Genomic DNA, 22,502 nt, shown 5'->3' on the forward strand with positions numbered 1-22,502 from the left:
ACTATGGTTCCAAAGGAGGGAACAAGGTAAGGAATTATTTGGGGATGTTAATACTTTTTCAAAAATATCCAAACCTGTAAAATATGAATAACATTTATCACCTTTTAAACCTTCTGATTAAAGATAAAACATCTCTAAATTATAATTTTTCTCACAAACCAACCAGTTACAAAGGGAAAATGTTCTCATTCTGTCTCTATAACCTGATATCAACTGCCTATATGGCTATTCCATTTTTAAAATCTGAACTTAAATCCATAAGAACTCACAGTCAGTACCAAGCTCTATCTTTGATATCTAGTGATACAGCCATTTGCCACCCAGCTTTTACTATCACCTCAGTCAAAGGACTAATCATGAGAAAATGTTGGTACACATCTCTCTCTCTCTCCTGGCACACAAGCAGATAACCTCCTGGGGAGGACTTTTTTTTTCATTTATCAATTGTGGAAAACAACTATCTGTGTAAGGAAGTTAGTTCTAGATAGCAATAACAAGACTCAGTGTCAAAGGAATTTCTAATCCTTGAGGAAACAGCTCATTTAAATGGCCAGTTAGAGGAATTATTTGTGCTTTTAATAGATACTCGCTTCTGTTTCTACCTTTTTGGTGATTTGTCTCTGGGGATCATTAGAGAAGCCTTTTGGAGAAATCACCCTTCATACCTCCTTTGTGACCTTTGAAGGTCACCACACAGCTAGCATCTTCAGCTGACCAGATCTTCAGCTGGGCATCCATTCCCCCACTCAGAACCACAAGGCCTGATGGGAAAAACCTGCAACAATTCACATCAAACACATGTCCTTCCAATACTCTCTGGAAAAACAAAAGAAAATTCCATGCTAGTTCTCTTGTCCATCCCCTGATATTCTCTTACCTCTCACATCCTTGGTCCCTTAAATGAAATATCTACATACTACCCCTACATGTCGGGTTTTAAAACTATGGAGGTCCAAAAGGATCTCTTTAGCTCATCTGTATACCAGGTAGTGTTCGAAGAGCTACTGACTCCCTTTCCTATAGCTCTGGCTACAGATGTTTGGATTTGAACTCCAAGGTTCTCACAGCCATCCTTAAGTCTAGTTCTACTTATAAGGAGCTGAGGAGGCTTGAGGACTCTTTTACTCACCTCTTCTTAAAATCCTCTGTATAGGTGAGAGGGGCTCAGCCATATAATGAGTATAACAGCCTAGCTAATCTGTCTTAGAAGCTTATCGCTGAAGGCAGTTCATACCAAGGGACCACCCACTTAGACATTCACTGGCCTGGCTTCTCCACTGTTCCAGCCCCAATCTGTTCTGGCAAATCACCAAGACTGAGGATAGTTCTAAGATTAACAAATGGGAGAACAAAGATCAATTGAAGTGTGGTGGTCCTATAAGTTTAGAATGCACCACTCTTCTTTCTGTGACCCAGTCTAAGGCTTCTCAGACCACCCTTCATGTATAAGACCCTAAAAGCATATCCAAAGCCTTTACTCTGAGCTCGCCATTGGAAGCCTGCCAGATCTTCATGCTCCCGTCAGTACTAGAAGACACACCAAGGCCGCCTCCACTGGAAATGTCGAGGCATGTTATCTGTTCAAAAGACAAAATAACTAATGTTATAAATAATGAAATGCTCTTCTTCCCCTGAAATATGTTAAAGATCTCCCATTTCACACTCCTCCAAGACTTCTTCAAGTCTAGGCTTCCCAGCTCCAGGGACATGTGTTTGCACATGAAGACTGAGGTGTCATCACCTATCTCCTAACAAGGCTAGCACCAACACCTTTTACTTCTCAAAACAAAAAGATGTTGTTGTAATCATCTATAGTCTCCTACTTCAACTAAAAAGTTTTTACTATCCCCATATCATGTCCATCGTTTCTATCTTTTGCTATTTTTTTTAATTCTTTAAGATTTTATTTATTTATTTGACAGAGAGAGAGAGCACAAGCGGGGGGGGGGAGCGGCAAGCAGAGGGAGAGGGAGAAGCAGGCTCCCTATGGTGGAGGAGGGAGCTCCGTGCGGGGCTTGATCCCAGGACCCTGGGATCATAACCCAAGCTAAAGGCAGACACTTAATCGACTGAGCCACCCAGGCACCCCTCTTTTGCTATTTTAAAATTAAGATACTGATTCTTAGGAACCCATGTACACAAAAGACAGTCAACTAAAATGTACCAGAAAGTTTCAAGAAAAAGCAAAGATACTTCCAATTTACTACTTCACATTCCCTCTATAAAATCCTAATTGTGTGTATGTGTGTATTTCAGAATAAGTAACAAAAAATTCTGATTCACGTATGCAGTTTCAACATTAGCAATCACTTCATGCATAAGCAATGATCATACGCATGCATACATACATACCCTTTTTATTAGAAAACACCCAGCTGCAAATATTCCAGAAATGTAGGACTGAGATATATAATCCCAGACATACTCCCAGCAACAATGATTCCCATAAGACCTAAATTATTAAGGGAAAAGTAGGGTAGGCTTTAATTACCCAACCTTCCATTTTTCTTTGTTTTACGCCAGTTGAGCCATAATGAGTAAGTTTGGCAAGAACTAAAGGGATATATCTGTCACCTTTAATACTTCTAAGACTTTTTCTTCCTTATTTTGGTTCCTCAGAATAAAAGTACTGTCTTTTTTTTTTTAAGATTTATTTATTTATTTTAGAGAGAGAGAGAGAGAGAGCATGTGCGTGAGCAAGGGGACAGGCAAAGGGAGAGAGAGAATCCTTAAGAAGACTCCCTGCTGAGCCTGGAGCCTAATGTGAGCTTGATCTCACCACCCTGAAATCATGACCTGAGCCACAATCAAGAGTCGGATGTTTAGGCAACTGAGCCACCCAGGTGTCCCAGACTAAAAGTACTATTAATTTAACTGTGGATCCTTTAGTTTTAAGGATTAGGACAACAATTAACCTTTATATCATGTTTTATCACTTATAAAACATTTTCAAATACATTATGTCATTTGATTTTCGTATTAATCCCATTCTGCTCCTAGCTTCCCATTGCTAGGTACTGGAAACACGGCGGTAAATGTGACATAGCCCTGCCTGCACATTCTAATACAGGAGTACCCATTTCTCAGATCTATCTCTCTTCTCCAAACCACTGCTACCACCCTTAATCCTGGGGCCTTAAGCTTGAATACTAGTATCACCAATTAACTTTTTAATTCTGTCTGGCTCCCCAACTACATAACAAGCTCTGCAAGTGTCAGAAAAATGTCCAGCACTTTTTTTTTTTTTTAAAGATCTGTTTTTAAGTAATCTCTACACCCAATACAGGGCTCAAACTTACAACCCCAAGATCAAGAGTTGCATGCTCTACCGACTGAGCCAGCTAGGCATCCCTGTCCAGCACTTTCTTAACACAACCACAGACGACGTACATAGTAACTACTCAACAAATACCAAATGACAGCAGTTTGGTAATTAGGATGAAGTACCTTAACAATACTAGGTAGGTGAATAAAGCCATCTGACCCACAGCAATAAGAGCAACTGATGTCCCCATTTGCAGGACCCCAGAAACAAGACATTGAAACGCTTCCTGAAACACTCACTCTGAAACAGATTTAATCCCTAAAGCAACATAGCTCAACTCCTCTCCTGACTCGGGTGCGATCTATTCAACTGCTAGCTAGGCATCTACCTTTGGCTTTATAGTGGTCACCTCAAACTTGACATGTTCAGAACAGAACTCTCATTTCCCTCAGCTTCACACCAATACAACTACTTGACCTCAATCAGTAAATGGCACCACAATTTACCCACTTCTTTGGAAAATTCTGGAATGATCCCAACTCCTCATTTCCTCTCACATTTCACATCCAAGTCATTAGCAAATCCCGTCTGGTCCCACACCCCCAAGAATGTAGGCGCTACACAACAGTTTTACTCATTGCTATAGTCCCAGTACCCAGAGTACGTGGATTATAGTAGGTGATTAATAAATGGATAAATCACCTAATAATGAACTGAAATAAGAGGAAAGGAGAATAAGAAATAGAAAAAGGGCACAATTAGGGCGCCTGCGTGGCCAAGTCAGTTAAGCATCTGCCTTCGGCTCAGGTCATGATCCCAGAGTCCTGGGATCAAGCCTTGTGTCAGGCTCCCTGCTCAGAGGGAAGTCTGCTTCTCCCTCTGACCCTCCCACCTGCTTATGCTGTCTCTCACTCTATCTCTTGAATAAATAAATTTTTTTTAAAAAAGGCACAATTAATAATTTTTTAAATGACCTACTTCTCTCATCTATACTCAAATAAGTAAATTTGGGGCACCTGGCTGGCTCTGTCAATAGAGCAAGTGACCCCTGGGGTGCCTGGGTGGCTCAGTCGTTAAGCGTCTGCCTTCAGCTCAGGGCGTGATCCCGACATTCTGGGATCGAACCCCACATCAGGCTCCTCCGCTGGAAGCCTGCTTCTTCCTCTCCCACTCCCCCTGCTTGTGTTCCCTCCCTCGCTGGCTGTCTCTATCTCTGTCAAATAAATAAATAAAATCTTAAAAAAAAAAAATAGAGCAAGTGACTCTTGACCTCAGGGTTGTGAGTTCAAGCTCCACTTTGGGCATAGAGCTTACTTAAAAAAATATTAATAATTTAATTTAACTTAAAAATGTTTTATGTTATATGTATTATATACTGTATTCTTACAATAAAGTAAGCTGGAGAAAAGAAAAAAAAAATGACCTATTTCTCAAAAGGTTTTCCCAATTCTGCCAAAAAGTTCATCACTTCCTCCCTACTTCCTAGTAGTCTTCAGCACTATATTCATATATTGTAGTGTTTGTCAACCGGGGGCAAATTAGCTCATCACATTTGATGATGTGGAAACATTTTTAGTTGTCACAACTGGGGAAGAGCCCCCTACAATAAAGAATTACCCAGCTCAAAATGCCAGTAGTGCCATGATTGGGAAACTCTGATATATTCTGTTGTATCCTCTCAGTTAATATAGTGTCCCTGGAGGGGACAGAGATATTGTTACCTTATCTGTTTTACATATCTTTGGAGCCCTAGTTTCTAGGTCTAAAAAATAATTAAATCTGAACTATCCAGTTCTTTCAAAGTGACAGAACACTGAAGAGTAGATTATAGGTCATACCAGCTATCTCGTTTCTCCAAACTTGTATTAAAGAGGAAAGAAAACTAACAGTTATTGAATAGCTATTATATATCAGACAAGTAACAGACACTACCCTCATATAATACCCTCAAAAATCTATTAAGATAGGTATTCTTTCTATTTGTCAGTTGAGAAATCTGAGGTTTAAGAAGTGATTAAGTAATATCCCCAAGGTGACACAACAGAGCCAGGATGCAAACCTAGGTAGAGTTTAAAGCTAAAGATCCATTTCTTAGTTCCAGCAAAAAACAGATCAACGAGATAATCCTAATTATAAGATAAATTTGACAATTCAAGAGAGTGAGATAAAGGATGGATTACTTTATAGTACCTTGATATGCTAATCATTTCAAAAAGAATTAAGTTAGATCCCTATTTTAAACTAAGTACAAAAATAAAGTTTGAAATGTAAAAAAAAATTAAACATAAAAATTCAAAGAAAATACTATATTTATAATTTTACTTAACACCTGTATCATGCTTATTATGTTTTAGACCAAATTCTGTTTCAATCCTTGTAACAACCCCATGACATATTACCTTTACCCCTGTTTTACAAATAAAGAACCTGTGACACGGAGGGTAAGCACCTGCCTTAGGTCACAGTAAGAGGCCAAACCAAAATTCAAATCCAAAGAGTCAAATCCAATGAGTCTATCACTTGAGTCCGTGCTCTCACCTATTAAGCTGTACAATTAAAAGTAAATATAATATAAGGGCACCTGGGTGGCTCAGTCAAGTAACTGACTCTTGATTTTGGCTCAGGCCATGATCTCAGGGCTCTGAGACTGAGCCCCACATCAGGCTCCGCGCTGGGCATGGAGCCTGCTTAAGATTTTCTCTCTCCCTGTGCCCCTCCCCCCACCTATCTCCCTCTCTTAAAAAAAAAAAAAAAGGCGAATATATATAAAATCATGGACTACCCTAAGCAGGACCCCAAAAGTAGTTACCATAAAGGAATAAATCGATGGGCTTTATTATCTACAAATGGACCAAAATACACCCCGAGTCTAGTGTATTCCTCTGTTCTCTTCATCTGTCTGATCACATTCTTTTTTTTTCTTCTTTTTTTGTTCAAGTTTTTTAAAATTTTCATTGTTACAGTTATATTCTATCCTTTCAATATATTTAATTTTATTTTTGTATACATATGAGTTTTTCTTTTTCTTTCTTTTCTCCTTTTTGAAACTAAATTTAAAATTTATTCCATCTTCATGGGTAAAGACACTACAGGGCAGGGTGGGTACACAAGGCAAGGAAAACAAACTCTTCTCCCATTTAGCCAGATGCAGCACTTTGGCAGTTTTATGATAATACAGGCTGGCTTCATTAATTGACTCAGGCTGAAAGCTGGCAATGGCAAATGTTTGCCACTTAGGATCTTCCTCCATTGTTACTCCAAGGATCTTAATTCCTAAACTACACTATTAGCTCTGAAATGGTGTATACTGTAACATTCTTCAAGCTCTCACATCTTAATCAGAATCTGACACCTCTTCTTAAGGGAGGGAACTCTTAAAGCTGTCTTCCTCTTGGCTAACCCAGTCCACTAGCAATCCTAAAAATTTTCATATGAAAATAAAACTGTTCTCCCAAGCATTGATTGAAACTGTTGTGCTGGGATCCCTTTTCAGAGTCTGAGCTCCTTGGGTGAAAAGAGATCCTAACCAATTGCTTCCATGAATAATAACCCTAGTACAATGTACCTAATGTCCTTCGCAGCAAAACTCAAGAGGTCAGGCAACCCTGATCATCCTGACAAGGTTATCAGTATTTACATCCAAAGGATATTTAAAACTGATCCCAGACTAGGTATTGCAACCATAATCCCAAGAAATCTTTCAGTTTTAGCAAATGGAGCTCCTGCAAGATGCCAGAGCAAGTGAAAAATCATCTCAAAGCAAAGAGTGATGCATCTTTTCCCAATGAGAGGAAATCAAGGAGAAAGAAAAATCCTCCCTTCTAAACTCATCAAATCAATGGCTATTTTCACAGCCTTAACTGACAAAATCCAGTGTCCTAAATATCCTGATTGAAGGAGTCTCTTTTCAGGGTGACTGTCAAGGTCAAGAAGAGCTTTCAGGCTTTTTTTGCCATGGCCCATGAATTCCAGTCCTTTAATGGGAATCTCCTTCTCCTCTATTGCTTTCTGAACACACTGCTGATACTGCTTGAAGAGGCTGGTGCATGGGTCTTGGGAGCTGTCCCCCTTGAGGAACTTCTCGGCAAACAAGCAATTGAAGCGCTTGGTCATACTCGCGCTTCATGTCAGTGCAGGCCTGCCCTACGCTATTCATGGCAATAGCGGCAGCAGTTAAGTTTTTCTTTCTTTACGATTTGGGATATAGTTTCTTCCAACAAACAGACCAAAACACACCCAGAATATAATGTATTGCTCTGCTCTGTTCACCTGTCTGCTTATATTGCCTCTTTTTTTTTTTTTTTGGCTTTTAATTTTCATTTTTACAGTACATTCTAACCTTTCATTGTATTTAATTTTAGTTTTGTACATATAAAAGTTTTTCTTTCTTTACAATTTTGGGATCTAGCTTTCTAACAAACAAACAAAATACATGCCGGATCCAGTATATTACTCCATTCTGTTCACCTGTCTGATTATATTGTTTTGTTTTGTTTTTCAGTTTCAGGTCTCCTCTGATTTGTTTAGTGTATATTTCTCTGGGGTCTTTGTTGCCTTTTTAGTATTTCATTCTCTCATTCATCTATTCTTCTCTGAAAAGAATGGAAAGGGAAAGAGGGAAAAGAGGGAAAAACTCACCTCAAAAAAGAGAATAAGAGGCAGTACTGACTACCAGGGACCTAATCAGTATGGACATAAGTAAGATGTCAGAATTAGAGTTCAGAATAACAATTATAAAGATCCTAGCTGGGCTTGTAAAAAGCACAGAAGACACAAGAGAATCCCTTTCTGGAGAAATAAAAGAACTAAAATCTAATCACGTCTAAAAAAAAAAAGGCTATTAATGAGATGCAATAAAAAATGGAGGCTCTAACTGCTAGGATAAATGAGGCAGAAGAGAGAATCAGTGATATAGAAGACGAAACGATGGAGAATAAAGAAGTTGAGAAAAAGAGAAAAACAACTACTGGATGGGGGGGAATTCGAGAGATAAGTGATACCATAAAGTGAAACAATATTAGAATAATTGGGAATCCCAGAAGAAGAGGAAAGACAGAAAGACAGGGCAGAAGGTATACTGGAGCATATTACAGCAGAGAACTTCCCTAATCTGGAGAAGGAAACAGGCATTCAGTCTAGGAGGCACAGAGAACCCCCTTCAAAATCAATAAAAATAGGTCAACACCCCGACATATAATAATGAAACTTGCATATCTAAGAAACAAAGAGAAAATCCTGAAAGCAGCTAGGGGACAAGATGTCTGTAACGTACAAGGGTAGAAACATTAAAACACAGTTCTAGAAGTCCTAGCCTCAGCAATCAGACAACAAAAAAATAAAAGGCATCCTAATCACGAAAGAAGAAATCAAACTCTCACTCTTTGCAGATGACATAATACTCTATGTGGAAAACCCAAAATACTCCACCTCAAATTGCTAGAAGTACTCATACAGGAATTCAGCAAAGTGGAGGATAGAAAATCAATGCACATCAATCAGTTGCATTTCTATACACTAACAATTACACAGAAGAAAGAGAAATTAAGGAGTTGACCCCATTTACAATTGTGCCAAAAACCATAACATACCTAGGAATAAACCTAACCAAAGAGGCAAAGGATCTGTACTCAGAAAACCATTGAACACTCATGAAAGAAATTGAGGAAGACACAAAGAAATGAAAAAACATTCCACATGCTCATGGATTGGAAGAAATATTGTTAAAATGTCTATGCTACCTACAGCAGTTTACATATTCAATATAATCCCTATCAAAACACCATATTTTCACAGAGCTGGAACAAATCATCTTAAAATTTGTATGAAACCAGAAAAGACCCCGAATAGACAAAGGAATGTTGAAAAAGAAAACCAAAGCTGGTGGCATCACAATTCCAGACTTCAACGTCTACTACAAAGCTGTGATCATCAAGACAGTGTGGCACTGGCACAAAAACCAACACACAGATCAATGGAACAGAATAGAGAACCCAGAAATGGATCCTCAACTCTACGTTCAACTCATCTTTGACAAAGCGGCAAAGATTATCCAATGGAAAAAAAAAGAGTCTCTTTAACAAATGGTGTTGAGAAAATTGGACAGCCACATGCAGGAGAATGAAACTGGACCATTTCCCTACACCATACACAAAAATAAAATCAAAATGGATCGAAGATCTAAATGTGAGACAGGAATCCATCAAAATCCTAGAGAAGAACACAGGCAGCAACCTCTGTAAACTTGGCCACAGCTACTTCTTGCTAGACACGTCTCCAAAGGCAAGGGAAACAAAGGCAACAATGAACTGTTGGGACTTCATCAAGATAAAAAGCTTTTGCACAGCAAAGGAAACAGTTGACAAAACCAAAAGACAACCGACAGAATGGGAGAAGATATTTGCAAATGACATATCAGATAAAGGGATAGTCTCCAAAATCTATAAAGAATTTAATCAAACTCAATACCCTAAGAACAAATAATCCAGTCAAGAAACAGGCAGAAGACATGAACAGACATTCTCCAAAGAAGACATACAAATGGCCAACAAACACATGAAAAATTGCTCAACATCACTCAGGATCAGGGAAATACAAATTAAAACCACAGTGAGGTACCACTTCACACTGGTCAGAATGGCTAAAACTAACAAGTCAGGAAACAACAGATGTTGGTGAGGATGTGGAGAAAGGGGAACCCTCCTACACTGTTGGTAGGAATGCAAGCTGGTACAGACATTCTGGAAAACACTATGGTGGTTCCTCAAAAAGTTAAAAATAGAGATAGCCTACGACGCAGCAACTGCACTACTAGGTATTTATCCAAAGGATGCAAAAATGCTGATTCGAAGGGGCACATGCACCCCAATGTTTACAGCAGCCATGTCCACAATTATCAAATAATCTTACTCATAAGTGGAATTTAAGAAACAAAACAGAGGATTATAGGGGAAGAGAGGGATAAACAGAACAAGACGAAATCAGTGAGACAAACCATAAGAGACTCTTAATCACAGGAAACAAACTGAGGCTTGCTGGAGAGGAGGGGATGGAGGGATGGGGTAATTGGGTGATGGACATTAAGGAGGGCACGATGTAATGAGCACTGGGTAGTATATAAGACTGATGAATCACTGAACTCTACCTCTGAAATTAATAATACATTATATGTTAATTAATTGAATTTAAATTTCAAAAATTTTAAAAACAAAGTATATACATTATTAAAATATTTTAAAGTCAAAAAAAAAAAAGGAAGTTTCACCTTGACGTTCCTGTAATAAACTATTAATCAAAAGGCACAATTCATAACTTGATTTCTTTAAAGCAAGGCAAATCTTTATTCACATTTATAAAGCAATCTAAGAGCAAAATTCACCTAGGATTTTTTTATAAAAAAATATTTTCCCTAACAGTTTGCATTTATCTTGCCCACACATACTATTGTAGCAGTTTTTTAAAATTTTATTTATTTTAGAGACAGCATTAGCAGGGGGAGGGGCAGAGGGAGAGAGAGAATCTCAAGAGGACTCCCTGCTGAGTCAGGAACCCAACAAGGGGCTCAATTCCAAGACCCTGAGATTATGACCTGAGCCGAAATCAAGAGCCGGACGCTGAACAAACTGAGCCACCCAGCTGCCTCTATTACAACAATTTTTTAAAAAAAACTCTTCTTTATCAAGTCTTCACAAAGCAATTAATTTAGTTTTCAAAGACATAATCACTCTGTCTTTTAATATTCATATTACATTGGTTTACTGTATTTAAATTAACAAAACTTCAAAACAATATAACTGATACTGTAACTTATCCTTGGTAAGCATTCAACTCAACCAGTAGTGTCGCAGTATGCAGATCTGAGAGAAGAGCTTACAAGCTGTGAATGTGCTGTGAACATCAGTCAGTACGTTCTACACAGGAAATGCAGAGCAACAGTTAACTCAATAGATTAGTTAAGTGGAAGTCAGTTAGAACATACCAAAAGCCTTATAACTTGCATTCTCTGTGACTCAGCAACTCTATTTTATAAATGTATTCTAATTTCTTCCTATCTTTGTGAATAAAGGGTTAGCCAAATCATCAAAGTATAAAATCAGGAAATCAAAAATACCTGAAAGTCCAGTAATACAAGATTGGAAAAATGAACTGTAGTAAAATCATACAGTAGGAATACTATGCAGCTCTTAAAAGAATATGCAGAAAGATGACATACAATGATGTACATCATATATTATAAGGAATAAAAAGCAAGTTATAAACAGCATGTGCTATAAAAACCTATTTGGTAAAATAGTTAAAGAAAAAAGACAGAGCAGGGTGCCTGGGTGTCTCAGTCGGTTAAGGGTCTGCCTTTGACTCAGGTCATGATCCCAGGGTTCTGGGATCAAGTCCATCATTAGGCTCCCTGCTCAGCATGGAGTCTGCTTCTCCCTCTCTCCCTGCCCTTCCCCCGTGCTCATGCGCTCTCTCTCTCTCTCTCACATAAATAAATAAAATCTTAAAAAGAAAGAAAGAAAGAAAGAAAGAAAGAAAGAAAAGAAAAAAAGAAGAAAAGAAAGAAAGAAAGAAAGAAAGAAAGAAAGAAAGAAAGAAAGAAAGAAAGAAAGAAAGAATCAAGTGAAATAATACATAAGCTTAGCATGGTGCAGACACCTAGTAGGCAATCAATAAATGCTAGCTATTACTACTACAATTATTAATATAGATTTTGTAACAAAAGTTCACATTGTTATCTTTAGGTTGTAGAATGTGAGTGATTTTCTACCTTTTTATATTTCCTAAATTTTTATCACTAAAACTATGTCTGTTTTATAATAAGGATTAAAAAATGGCTATTTTATAAAATGTACCACACAATAAAATGGAAGGCTTTAATATAATCAGTTTATCCATGTATTTCTCATTTATGCTTCCAAAAAGATCATGGTAGTAGAAAGGGCATCATCACAGAGACCTCTAAAAATTATTCCTCAATATGCTGTACTTGGAATTTTGAGAAAACATCCCTGTCCTGTAGGCAATGAGACAGAAATATGAGCAATGACAAATTATGCAAACACAGCTACTATCATTATCCAAAAGCCACTAAGCAGCTCTGCTAAAACACAAATAGGTAAACTTCAGACAATTCCATTCTCAAGATTACCAGCAAGTGGATTTGCACACATATTCTATGTGGATCCAAACACCAGTTTTCTCAAACATATCACACTTCAGCTATGGTACCTTAACAATACAGAGTAAATGAAAGACACATTATACGAATATGTTTATAGCACTCAAGCAGATAAAATGAAAAATTAACACGCTATTATAGTCTCTCCTCATTTTATCAAAATACTTACACTCTTTGAATGAATTCTAGAAAAGGTAGTGTATGGTGCCAAAAACTTTGAGGATGCATTCTCCTTCGGACAAGAAATATGAATGCTTTTCTAAATAGAGAGAGAAAGATGGAATTCATCAGTAAAGTTACTCCAGTGGAATGAAAGACTCTTAAAGAAAACATTAGGATGATAAGAAATTCTCATTTTTTAAATGTACCCTCTCTAATCCTCCTTTGCCAGCTCACAACACTCCCCTACAGATTAGCAGCCCTTTCACCGCAGAGGGCTGCAATGTAATTTGGTATTGCTTAGCTGCCCTTTTCTTTTTATATTGAAGTAAACTCCCACAGAAGATAAACCAACAGTAATGCCAAATATGAGAGCATTAATTTTTAAAAGAAAATCTAATACCAGTACTCTCAATTAGCAGCGGGGCAAGGAACAGGATTAACAGACAGAGGAAACAGCACCAGACTGCAAGTCTAGCACCTAAAAGACTAGTCTAAAAGTTAACTTACTGCCTATAGAACTTTTAGAAAAAATGTTAAGACTACTGACATCTACACTTACCAGAGAAAATTGGTAAATTATGGTACCCTTATACAATCTGTAGGCCCTGGTCAGGCTTGCAGTGCCCATGCCTACCTAGGACTTAAACTGACCATCCATGTTCATAGGCTGCTCTTCACCCCACAGCTGTATTAATTCCCCACGTGTTTTGCTAGTTATTAAAACATATCTTTCAACCACTGTAGCAAGAAGCCCTGGTGACATAGTTGAATGGGGACATTCAAATTATACCTAGAAAAAGATGTCAGGTTCAGGTGACATGACTTGCACAAGGCAGCCTTTGAAACCATGTAAGATTAAGTATGTTGGTGTTTCAAGGTAGCATGTATAGAGGCATAAAAGGCTTGGTAAACCCTTCAGGGATTCTTGCAATATGAGAGTCCTCTAATCTAACTGGCTGAATACGAACACCACCACCTAAGTGTGTATCTCCTACAGGGAACTGAGGAGCTACAATCACCAAACGGCCCCTAACCTGTTACCTCTTCTGCTGAACAATGAAAATGTCTTCAAAAGTCAAGATTTTCTAAACCTCTTTCTAAGACTAATCGATATACACAGCAAACACAGGTCCTCACAGTTCTTTAGAAATAACAATTTCAAAGTAATAACATTCTCATCACTAAAAATCAAAATGCTCTTATTAAAGTCTTCTACTCCTTTAAAAAGACAATTAGAATATCTGTCTTTATAAACAGCACTTTCTTAGCCAGCATATCCACATGTGGCTGCCTGCAGGCTTTTCATTAAATGAGTTTTTGCTTCTAACCCCATGAGAAAGCCCATACAGCTGCAAGAGAGTTGACCTGGATTTGGAATTGCCTCCTATACCCAGAACTAAAGTGTCAGCTAAACTGTCCTGGCTTAAATATTCCTACCAGCAAGGATTCAAGGAACTCTAAGAACTTAGTGTTCAGGCATCTGTAAAAAGTCAGTCTGCTCTCAGAAGACTTCATTTCCTTGGGACTAATTATGTAAAAGATTTCAAGAATTAGTAGTTTTCTCCTGCTTATCAATTGAGCAAATCAACCTTTAACCCATAAACAAATTATGAAGGAACAGAAATGTTGAACTACCTTCCAATATCAGCGGTAGAGAATCACGCTGTTAATGAATATATTTTAATGAAAAGCTGCAGGAGATATCGAAACATAAAATTCAGGGCGTGGGTGGGGGTCGGAGGAGGAGTGTGGGCATTCCACACAAAGATAAAATTCAAAGTCAAACTTCTTTATCCTCCAGGATTAGGTATTTAAGTATAATCTACTGTTCAACAGAACAATGCAGCTACATCAAATAGCAAAGTGACTCGTGGCAATTAGGAAACAAATGATTGCTCAACCATAAGCACTTATTGTCTGACTCAGCAGGTAAAAGGCAGAAATTAGCAATGATGTTAAGAGATAAGGACTGTATTAGGGCCTAAGTATGAAGGGAAGAAAGGAAGTCAGCACCGAGGCTATAGACGGATACTGGCAAAACACCTGGGAAAAACGTAGGCTTGCAAGGTAGTGTTCCTACTTGGAAGTTTATAGAAGTGGTTTCAATTCTGGCACACAGTCTAACCAGCTTTGATTATTAGGGTTAATTAACCTCTCTGAGTCTGTTTGCTTATGTGCAAAATGGAAATTTAAAACGCCAACCCCACAGGATTATTATGATGAACAACAACTCACTTGTAAGATTTTACAGTTTCCACATACGCAGTCTCACCCCCTGTTAATCAGTCTATAGGTAGAATATCATCTCCATTTTACAGATGAGGAAACTGAGGTTCAGAGAACTAAGTTATTTGTCCAAAATCATATTACTTGGGGCACCTGAGCGGCTCAGTTGGTTAAGTGACTGCCTTCGGCTCAGGTCACAATCCTGGAGCCCCGGGATCGAGTCCTGCATCAGGCTCCCTGCTCAGTGGGGAGTCTGCTTCTCCCTCTGACCCACCCCCCCACATGCACGCTCTCTCTCTCTATCTCAAATAAATAAATAAAATCTTTTTAAAAAATCATATTACTACTAAGTATCAGAGTTAACTAAAACTTGAACTCAGCTCTTCTGACAGTTTCTATTATACCACAGCTGTTTATGAAAAACAAATGCAAAATATATATAATAACATATAGGCTATTACCTTGCACAGAGGGAAATAAATGAACATTTAAAGTCTTATGTAAAGGGGCGCCTGGGTGGCTCAGTCGTTAAGTGTCTGCCTTTGGCTCAGGGCGTGATCCCGGCGTTCTGGGATCGAGCCCCGCATCAGGCTCCTCCGCTGGGAGCCTGCTTCTTCCTCTCCTACTCCCCCTGCTTGTGCTCCCTCTCTCGCTGGCTGTCTCCATGTCAAATAAATAAATAAAAATCTAAATAAATAAATAAAGTCTTATGTAAAAAACAAAGTATCATCTATTCTTATCAGTACACCTGAAACTAAAACAAATTTAATTACACAGAGCATACTGACTGCAGAATGAGCAAGGAAAATCAGGTCATGGGTTCTGCAATACTTAGTTTGGCTATCCACTCACCTCAAAGACCAAGGAGAAAAACTATTAAGTACTATCAATGTAGGTCTTCATCAAGGCCTAGCCAGATACATTATAAAGGCTATGCTGTCCAATATGGTAAATACTGGCCACATGGGTTATTGAGCATTTGAAATACAGCCAGTGCATACGAAGAACTGCATTTTTTATTTTATTTAAAGCTTAATTTAAAAACGGATACTTCCCTCCGTTTTTGGAAAACCTTTAAAGTATATTTGGAACTACTTTGTTATGTAAATCTATGTTCTCAACCGTAAATTTATACAACCTAAATACATTTATCAAATATTTGCGGTAAAAAATTAGAGTCTGAATTGAGACGTGTGGTAAATGTAAAATACAGACAGGATCTCAAAAACTCAATAAGAAAAAAAGGAATGTACAATATCTCACTAATAATTTTTAATATTAATTACAAGTTGAAATAATATTTTAGATTTATTGGATTAAAAAAATATATTATTAAAATTAATTTCACCTGTTTCTTTTTTTTATGTGGCTCTTGGAAAATCTTAAATTACGTATGCGGCTTACTTTATTTATCTATTGGACAGTGCTGATATAAGGGAAGAACAAGTATATGCAACTAAAAGTATCTCAAAGTATATGTAACTACAAAAGAAAAAAAAACTCTTGACATCCAAAGGCAGTAAAAATTGTGATTACTATACAAATAAAATAAAGATGACACAGATATACAAATAATAGTATAAATATTTAAAGTAGATATATGGGTACTACCCCAGTTTTGGACCCAGTGTCATTTAGAAGACATAAAAACCTACCTTGTTTATCTCATTCACAATAAATCCTTCTGAAGCTGTAACTTCTGGAATGCCATCCTGGCCAATTCCTTGACAAGTTAGGCTGCCATACAAAGTTGGTTTCCCTACATAGCACAAAAGAAGCATGTCTCAAGAAAATAGTAAGAATTTAACATTGTTCTACTTGAAGACTCAATTCAAGATGAGATGGTATAGATGGCAGGAAACTGGTTCATGAAAGAAAAGAAGGTACTTGTGTAAAGTAAGGTGAAGTGGAAAAAGCCCTAGCCTGGGTGAACCTTATTTGGGAGGGAATATGCTCAAGAGCTAAAAACTCGGTACAAAGATTTAAAGTTATAGCATTTGTGAGAAAGCTACTAGAGGGGTGCATGGGTGACGCAGTCAGTTAAGCACCAGACTCTTGATTTTGGCTCAGGTCGTGATCTCAGGGTCATGAGATCGAGCCCCACGTCGTGCTCCGTACTCAGCGCAGTCTGCTTGAGTTTCTCTCCATTTCCCTCTGCTCCTGCCCCCCACTCTCTCTAAGATAAATAAATAAATCTTTTAAAAAAAAAGTGATCTCGAACTCAGTTTTACTGACTGTGAAATGGAATGCCTACAGGATGAAAAATGAAGATCAACATGCATGTATGCATTTATCCACGGTACATACACATAATACATAGCAAAGAGTTAAGCTTCGGTAATCTAGAAAACATGCTTAAGGAGAACACTGCTTTTGCAGTGATAGAAGCTAAATAAGATATCCTACACATAAACTGGTCAAAAACATTTGAAGACTATGAGCACTGTGCAAGGAGTTCGAGCCAAGAGAAAGTATGAAGCTCTCTTCTAAGGATAGTAAATCCCCTATCTCTAAAGGGAAGGCATATCAATTTGGGCATATGGCTATTACCTGGTGGGTGACAACTCAGCCAGGCTTCCCCTTCATCCTTCCTAAGAGAGACAAAAGACGAATTAGGCTCATTCAATGTTGAAAAGGATGCCACTGGTACAAGAGAGAAAGAAGATCATATAATTTTTAGTTTGGACAGTACTTAGGTATGATCTAGTCTAATATCTCATCCAGGCATAGATTATTTTAAGACAAGCTTTATTTATTAAAGAAATATTCATGGATTAAGTGTTTAATGCACACATGTCTATTGGTCAAATGAATATTCAAATATTTCAACAAAAGGGAGCTCACGATTCATTTATAAGCTACACAGCTTTGAAAAATCACGAATACTTTATATTTAGATATTTATTAGGATTATTGTAAGCCAAGCCCTGTGCTAGACACTTTGCAAACAATATCATTAATCTTCACGATTTAACAAAATGCCTTTTATTATCCCCATGTTAAAGATAAAACTGAAGCTCAGAAAAAAGTGACCTGCCCAAGGTCACCTAGCTATTTGGAAAGCAGGAACTGAAACATGGGACTAGTACACAATGTCTGCATTCTACCAGCTCACAATGACTTTTTACATGTTTTAGAATGCACCTCCCCAATCAACCAAATCCTTATCTCATCACTCTAACATTTTTAGGGTATAGTGAAAAAGACCTACACTTTTAAGACAGAAAGATTTAGGGGCACCTGGGTGGCTCAGTCAGTTAAGCATCTGCCTTCAGCTCAGGTCATGATCCCGGGGTCCTGGCATCGATCCCCGCATCGGGCTCCCTGCTCAGTGGGGTGTCTGCTTCTCCCTCTCCCTCTCCCCCTGCTCATGTTCTCTCTCTCTCAAATAAATAAATAAAATCTTTAACGAGAGAGAGAGAGAGAGAGAGAGAGAGATTTAGGTTGATAGTAACACTCTATCACTTATTGGCTGCAAAATCTTGGACAAGTTATTTCCTCTGATTCCTCTCCTGCATTCTCTCCTAGGCACCTGGCAGCCCTCAGTAAACGTCAGTGTTCTTCCTTTATTACTTATCACACATTCTGTGTGGTAGTAAGTAATGCGTATCTTATTTTAGCTCACACAGTAAAGTGTAATCTTCTTTATCGCAGAAAGCAATGTTTTCATCTACACCATGGTTTCAATTTGAAAAGCCCTTATTAGTAGTAAGAGTTGCCATTCATGGCACTGCTATACTCATCCTGGTGCAGAGTAATAACTTGCACAGTATAAGATCAATAAATAGGCTAAATTAATGATCTGCTGTGTATCCCCAATTAAGCTGTCAGCTTCTTGAAGGCAAGAGCCACCCTTCACATTTAGATTACTCATCTAAACTCCATACGCATAGAGCCTGGACATAGTGGGTGTTACACTGTTTCCTGAACAGAATTGTCCAATATGTCTAACAGCACTAGGGGTCCAAGGAGAATACAAAGATTTCATCATAAAACTCAAAGACAACGTGGAGGTGGTTGAGTACTACGACCTTTGCAAATACCTGACGATCAGTAAATATTTGCTAAATGACTATGACTTCTCGGCCAAGAGTCTTCCTGCCTCCCAGTCTTCCTGTCTTTCTCCAACTCATTGATCCTAGTTTTGATACTGGAATCGCAGCACATACATGTTGCCTTGGCCTCAGGACAGCTGTGCTGAGAATGAAAACAGAGGCCCATGTGGGTTTGCAACATCCAGTGATCCCTCAACAAATGATGACGGTAATCCCTATCCTGGACTGGGTACAGCTCTCCTTAACGCAAAGACAACATGCGTTACCCTCCTCCGTCCCGGTTCTGGGCCTTCATTCACCTCAGGGCTTGAGCCCAGTCGCTCTGAATCCTCAAAGGCGCCGCCATCTTAACCCCGCCTCCACCTGCCCGCCTCTTCCGCTCTTTGCCGGAAGTGGGTCGCAAAATGGGCGCGACAAGGTCTGGGGGCGGGATCTATACTGAGAGGCCACCAATGAATACGCGTGGCGGGTTCCTCTCCTCCCACTTCCGCGCTCAGGCTCCGCACCGGAGAACGGTTTTCGGCCTTAGGGTCGGAAGAGTTCCAATTGCCTGCAAAACGGACGCTGACGTGCTGGAACGCGCGTCCGGTTTCTCGTGTCCGACGTGTTCGGTGAGCACTGCTTACCGCGTCCTTGCGCGGTAAGGCGTAGCGGGCACAGCGGGCTGCGGCTGGCTGCAGCGTGCGCGCATGCGTCCTTTCGTTAAAGTGAGGGAGAAGCTGCCGGTGACTTGGACAGTTGAATTTCTCTGCTTTCCCGTGCCTTCCCAGTCCAGGCCAGCTGTCCACCGTGTAGCCTGCCCTGATCGCCAAGTGTGGGTCTTCCTCTTTTTACTCCAGGGAAGAGTGAAGCCGGGATGTGGTGGGGAAAGAGTACCGTGGCATTTACTGATAACTGAGCCCTGTTGTCGTCAATGCACTTCTTGTTCATTATCATATTAATCCTTACATTAATTCTGTGAGTTAAATATTAAGGAGGAAGCTAAAAAGATTGTATGGTAAGACGTGGTGCTGGGATTCGAATCTGGATCTCTTAGCTTAGAATCCAGGGCACTTTTTCTGTACAGTAATAAAAACTCATTTATTGAACACTTCGGACGTGCCAGGCTTAACGTGCATTATCTCATTCAGCCTTCAACAATCCTGTGAGGTAGACGCTATCTCTGTTTTTCAAGAGAGATTATGAAGTGATTTTCTTAAGGACACCCAGTGAGTCGGTGACAAAACTAGGTTTCCAATCTCAGTCTGTTTTCAAAAGCCTATTTCCCCCTTCCTTCCTTAGGTTATACTGCCTCCAAAGCAAATGAGTTTTGGGTAAGGCTATGGAGTCTTTAAATCCTTGCAACTTATGCATTGCTTAACATGGCCAACAAGACCTTGCTATGATTAGATACTTTCTCATAGCGCCAATTTCATTTGTTTTTCAGTTCTCTTCATACCCGAAGTCTCCAGTCATACGGAACTTTAAGTTCCTTTCCTGTGTCAAATCCTGTGACCCTTCTCTTCCATTGACTGGGAATATTCCTTCTCCCTATCTCTGGCTAACTCCTATTCATCCTTCAAGTCTCAGTTTAGAAATCACTTCCTCCAGGAAGCCTTCCATGCCTGTTCCTGGCAGGCCTGGATTAGGTATTCTTCCAATGTGTTCCCAGTCTTAGATATCTGTGCACACTGCGTTGTAATCTGTTTATTATCTAGACTGTACACCATTAAAGCAAGAACTAAATCGTCACTCCTGTATCCTCTAGCATAGTGCCTCATACATGATAGGTACTCAATGATCCTTTGTTGAATCAATCAGAGAGACACAGGAAAGGCATTAAAGAGTGCTAGTTCCTTTAAAGCCTGTCATGGTGAAATGTGTGTAAAGGCTGAGGTTATTTCCCTTCAAACCTTTCTCAAGTTCTTTCTGTGGGCTACTTTCTGCCAAGTGCTCTGAAGCAGATGATCTTGGGAAGACAGTCTGGGCAAATCCACCTCACTTTAAGCACTCTCACCTCACAGACCCATCTCTTGCCCTGGCCCGTGCACACTCTAAGCTACAGCCACACTGAACTCTCCATTTCTCCTGTATGTCAAACCCTGGACATATTTGGGTACCCATATTTGGGTACAAGTATTAAGCTGTGTTCTTTTCCAATCATAGTTAAAGGCTAATAGGAGAAAAGAAGAGAGATTAATTCTTTTGGGGTGGATCCAAGACAGCTGCTCCAAAAAGGTGACATTTCACCTAATTCAAATTCCATTAGCAGAATCCATTCAAGCTTATTTAGTGCTGTGCTAAACATTCTCATATACTTTATGTCATTCCACTGAGTTCAAACCATTTTGCAGATCTGTTCTCTTGCCAGGCCTAGTGCTGATGGCACCAAGGTGAATCAGGCCCAGTATCTGTTCTCAAATAAGCTTACAGTCTCCAAGGGACACAGTGCATAAATAGGCTATAACAATGCAGTTTGGTCAGTGTTATTTATAATAGTGGAACCTCATAATCACATCCCTACTCTAACCTTGCCTCCATTGATGTTCTAGAGACTCCCAAAGATGTCAACTCAAGGCCATACCTGGGCCCGACAGGTGAAGAAGGAAGGTGAGGAAGAGGACCCGCTGGACCAGCTGATCTCCCGTTCTGGCTGTGCTGCTTCCCATTATGCAGTACAGGAGTGCATGGCCCAACACCAGGACTGGCGACAGTGTCAGCCACAGGTACAGGCCTTCAGGGACTGCATGAGTGAACAGCAGGCAAGGCGGCGGGAGGAGCTGCAGAGGAGGAAAGAGCAAGGCAGTGCCCACCGCTGAGACCCCAAACCACCTATCCCCAGAGAATGGCCCTGCAGAAACTAGCACCCAGAGAGATCATGGGAAGAAATTCCGAACGTCGGAAGTGTGGCCAAGAGATATAAAACTCGGGGATTATCTTTTTGGCTAAGACTGATGTTGAGAGCCAGGCAGCCATGGATTTGGATATGACTGCTGTAAAGAGCTGTGATATTTTCATGGTGAGATGCCACACATCCTTACCCATTATGTTCCACCAATATTAAATATTGACTGTCATTTGCCAAATAAAGTGTGGAGTTAAGGATGTTCTTCTGTCCTACGTCTTGGGTCAGTGTGCCAAGTACTGAACTGATTACATGGATGTTTAATTTTAAAAATAAATTCACAATCTAAATGTAAATTGGTTACCTAATCAGGTCTTCATTTATTCAGTCGTTCAATACATGACTGACAAGTTTTTCTAAGACTTTTTCATGTGCTAGGTACTGTGTGAATGAATAATATGATCTGATGTGATAATAGAATCTCTTCCTTCATGTTATTTAGTCTGGCTTGAGGGGTAGAAATAAAACAACATTAGAACAACTAATTACTAGCCATTGTTTAAGTGCCTTTATCTTTCATTAGTTGATCTGGATGTTTCATTCAGTCTAGAGGAAGGAAGAAAACAAATGGCAGGGGCGCCTGTGTGGCTCAGTCGTTAAGCATCTGCCTTCAGTTCAGGGCGTGATCCCAGCGTCCTGGGATCAAGCCCAACATCGGGCTCCATGATCTGCTGGGAGCCTGCTTCTTCCTCTCCCACTCCCCCTGCTTGTGTTCCCTTGCTCTCTCTGGCTGTCTCT

General features: G+C 39.4%; 2 protein-coding genes and 1 pseudogene across 9 annotated transcripts in view; 1 reads left to right on the forward strand and 2 right to left on the reverse strand.

Annotated features, from left to right (window-relative positions):
- Nucleotides 1–21,525, reverse strand: part of PAAF1 (proteasomal ATPase associated factor 1) — a 40,050-nt gene extending 18,525 nt beyond the window's left edge. The window contains exons 1-6 of one of the 6 annotated variants that reach the window (XM_057316708.1): nt 21,444–21,525; nt 17,376–17,416; nt 16,481–16,584; nt 12,607–12,696; nt 1,479–1,577; nt 666–816 (exon numbers count right to left, since the gene is read on the reverse strand). In XM_057316708.1, the coding sequence (XP_057172691.1) occupies nt 666–816; nt 1,479–1,514 (187 nt within the window). In that variant the 5' untranslated portion in view covers nt 1,515–1,577; nt 12,607–12,696; nt 16,481–16,584; nt 17,376–17,416; nt 21,444–21,525. Of the gene's footprint in view, nt 1–665; nt 817–1,478; nt 1,578–2,352; nt 2,453–12,606; nt 12,697–16,480; nt 16,585–17,375; nt 17,417–19,146; nt 19,280–21,443 lie in introns of those variants that run through there. The other 5 variants (XM_026518070.4, XM_026518071.4, XM_048217298.2 and 2 more) reach the window with 5 other exon arrangements.
- On the reverse strand, nt 7,191–12,021 carry LOC130544531 (TP53-regulated inhibitor of apoptosis 1-like; annotated as a pseudogene).
- On the forward strand, nt 19,338–22,502 carry LOC113269300 (cytochrome c oxidase assembly factor 4 homolog, mitochondrial). Of its 3 annotated transcripts, none has more exons than XM_026518076.4 (2): nt 19,338–19,520; nt 21,412–22,502. In XM_026518076.4, the coding sequence occupies exon 2, from the start codon at nt 21,424–21,426 to the stop codon at nt 21,676–21,678; it is 255 nt and encodes an 84-aa protein (XP_026373861.1). In that variant the 5' UTR covers nt 19,338–19,520; nt 21,412–21,423; the 3' UTR covers nt 21,679–22,502. The 3 variants fall into 3 exon arrangements, with proteins under 3 accessions (XP_026373861.1, XP_026373859.3, XP_026373860.1); XM_026518074.4 differs by having other exon boundaries at nt 19,339–19,491; XM_026518075.4 differs by lacking the exon at nt 19,338–19,520 and adding an exon at nt 19,527–19,694.

This window comes from Ursus arctos, unplaced genomic scaffold, assembly GCF_023065955.2.
Source record: "Ursus arctos isolate Adak ecotype North America unplaced genomic scaffold, UrsArc2.0 scaffold_22, whole genome shotgun sequence".
In the NCBI taxonomy this organism is placed as follows: domain Eukaryota; kingdom Metazoa; phylum Chordata; class Mammalia; order Carnivora; family Ursidae; genus Ursus; species Ursus arctos.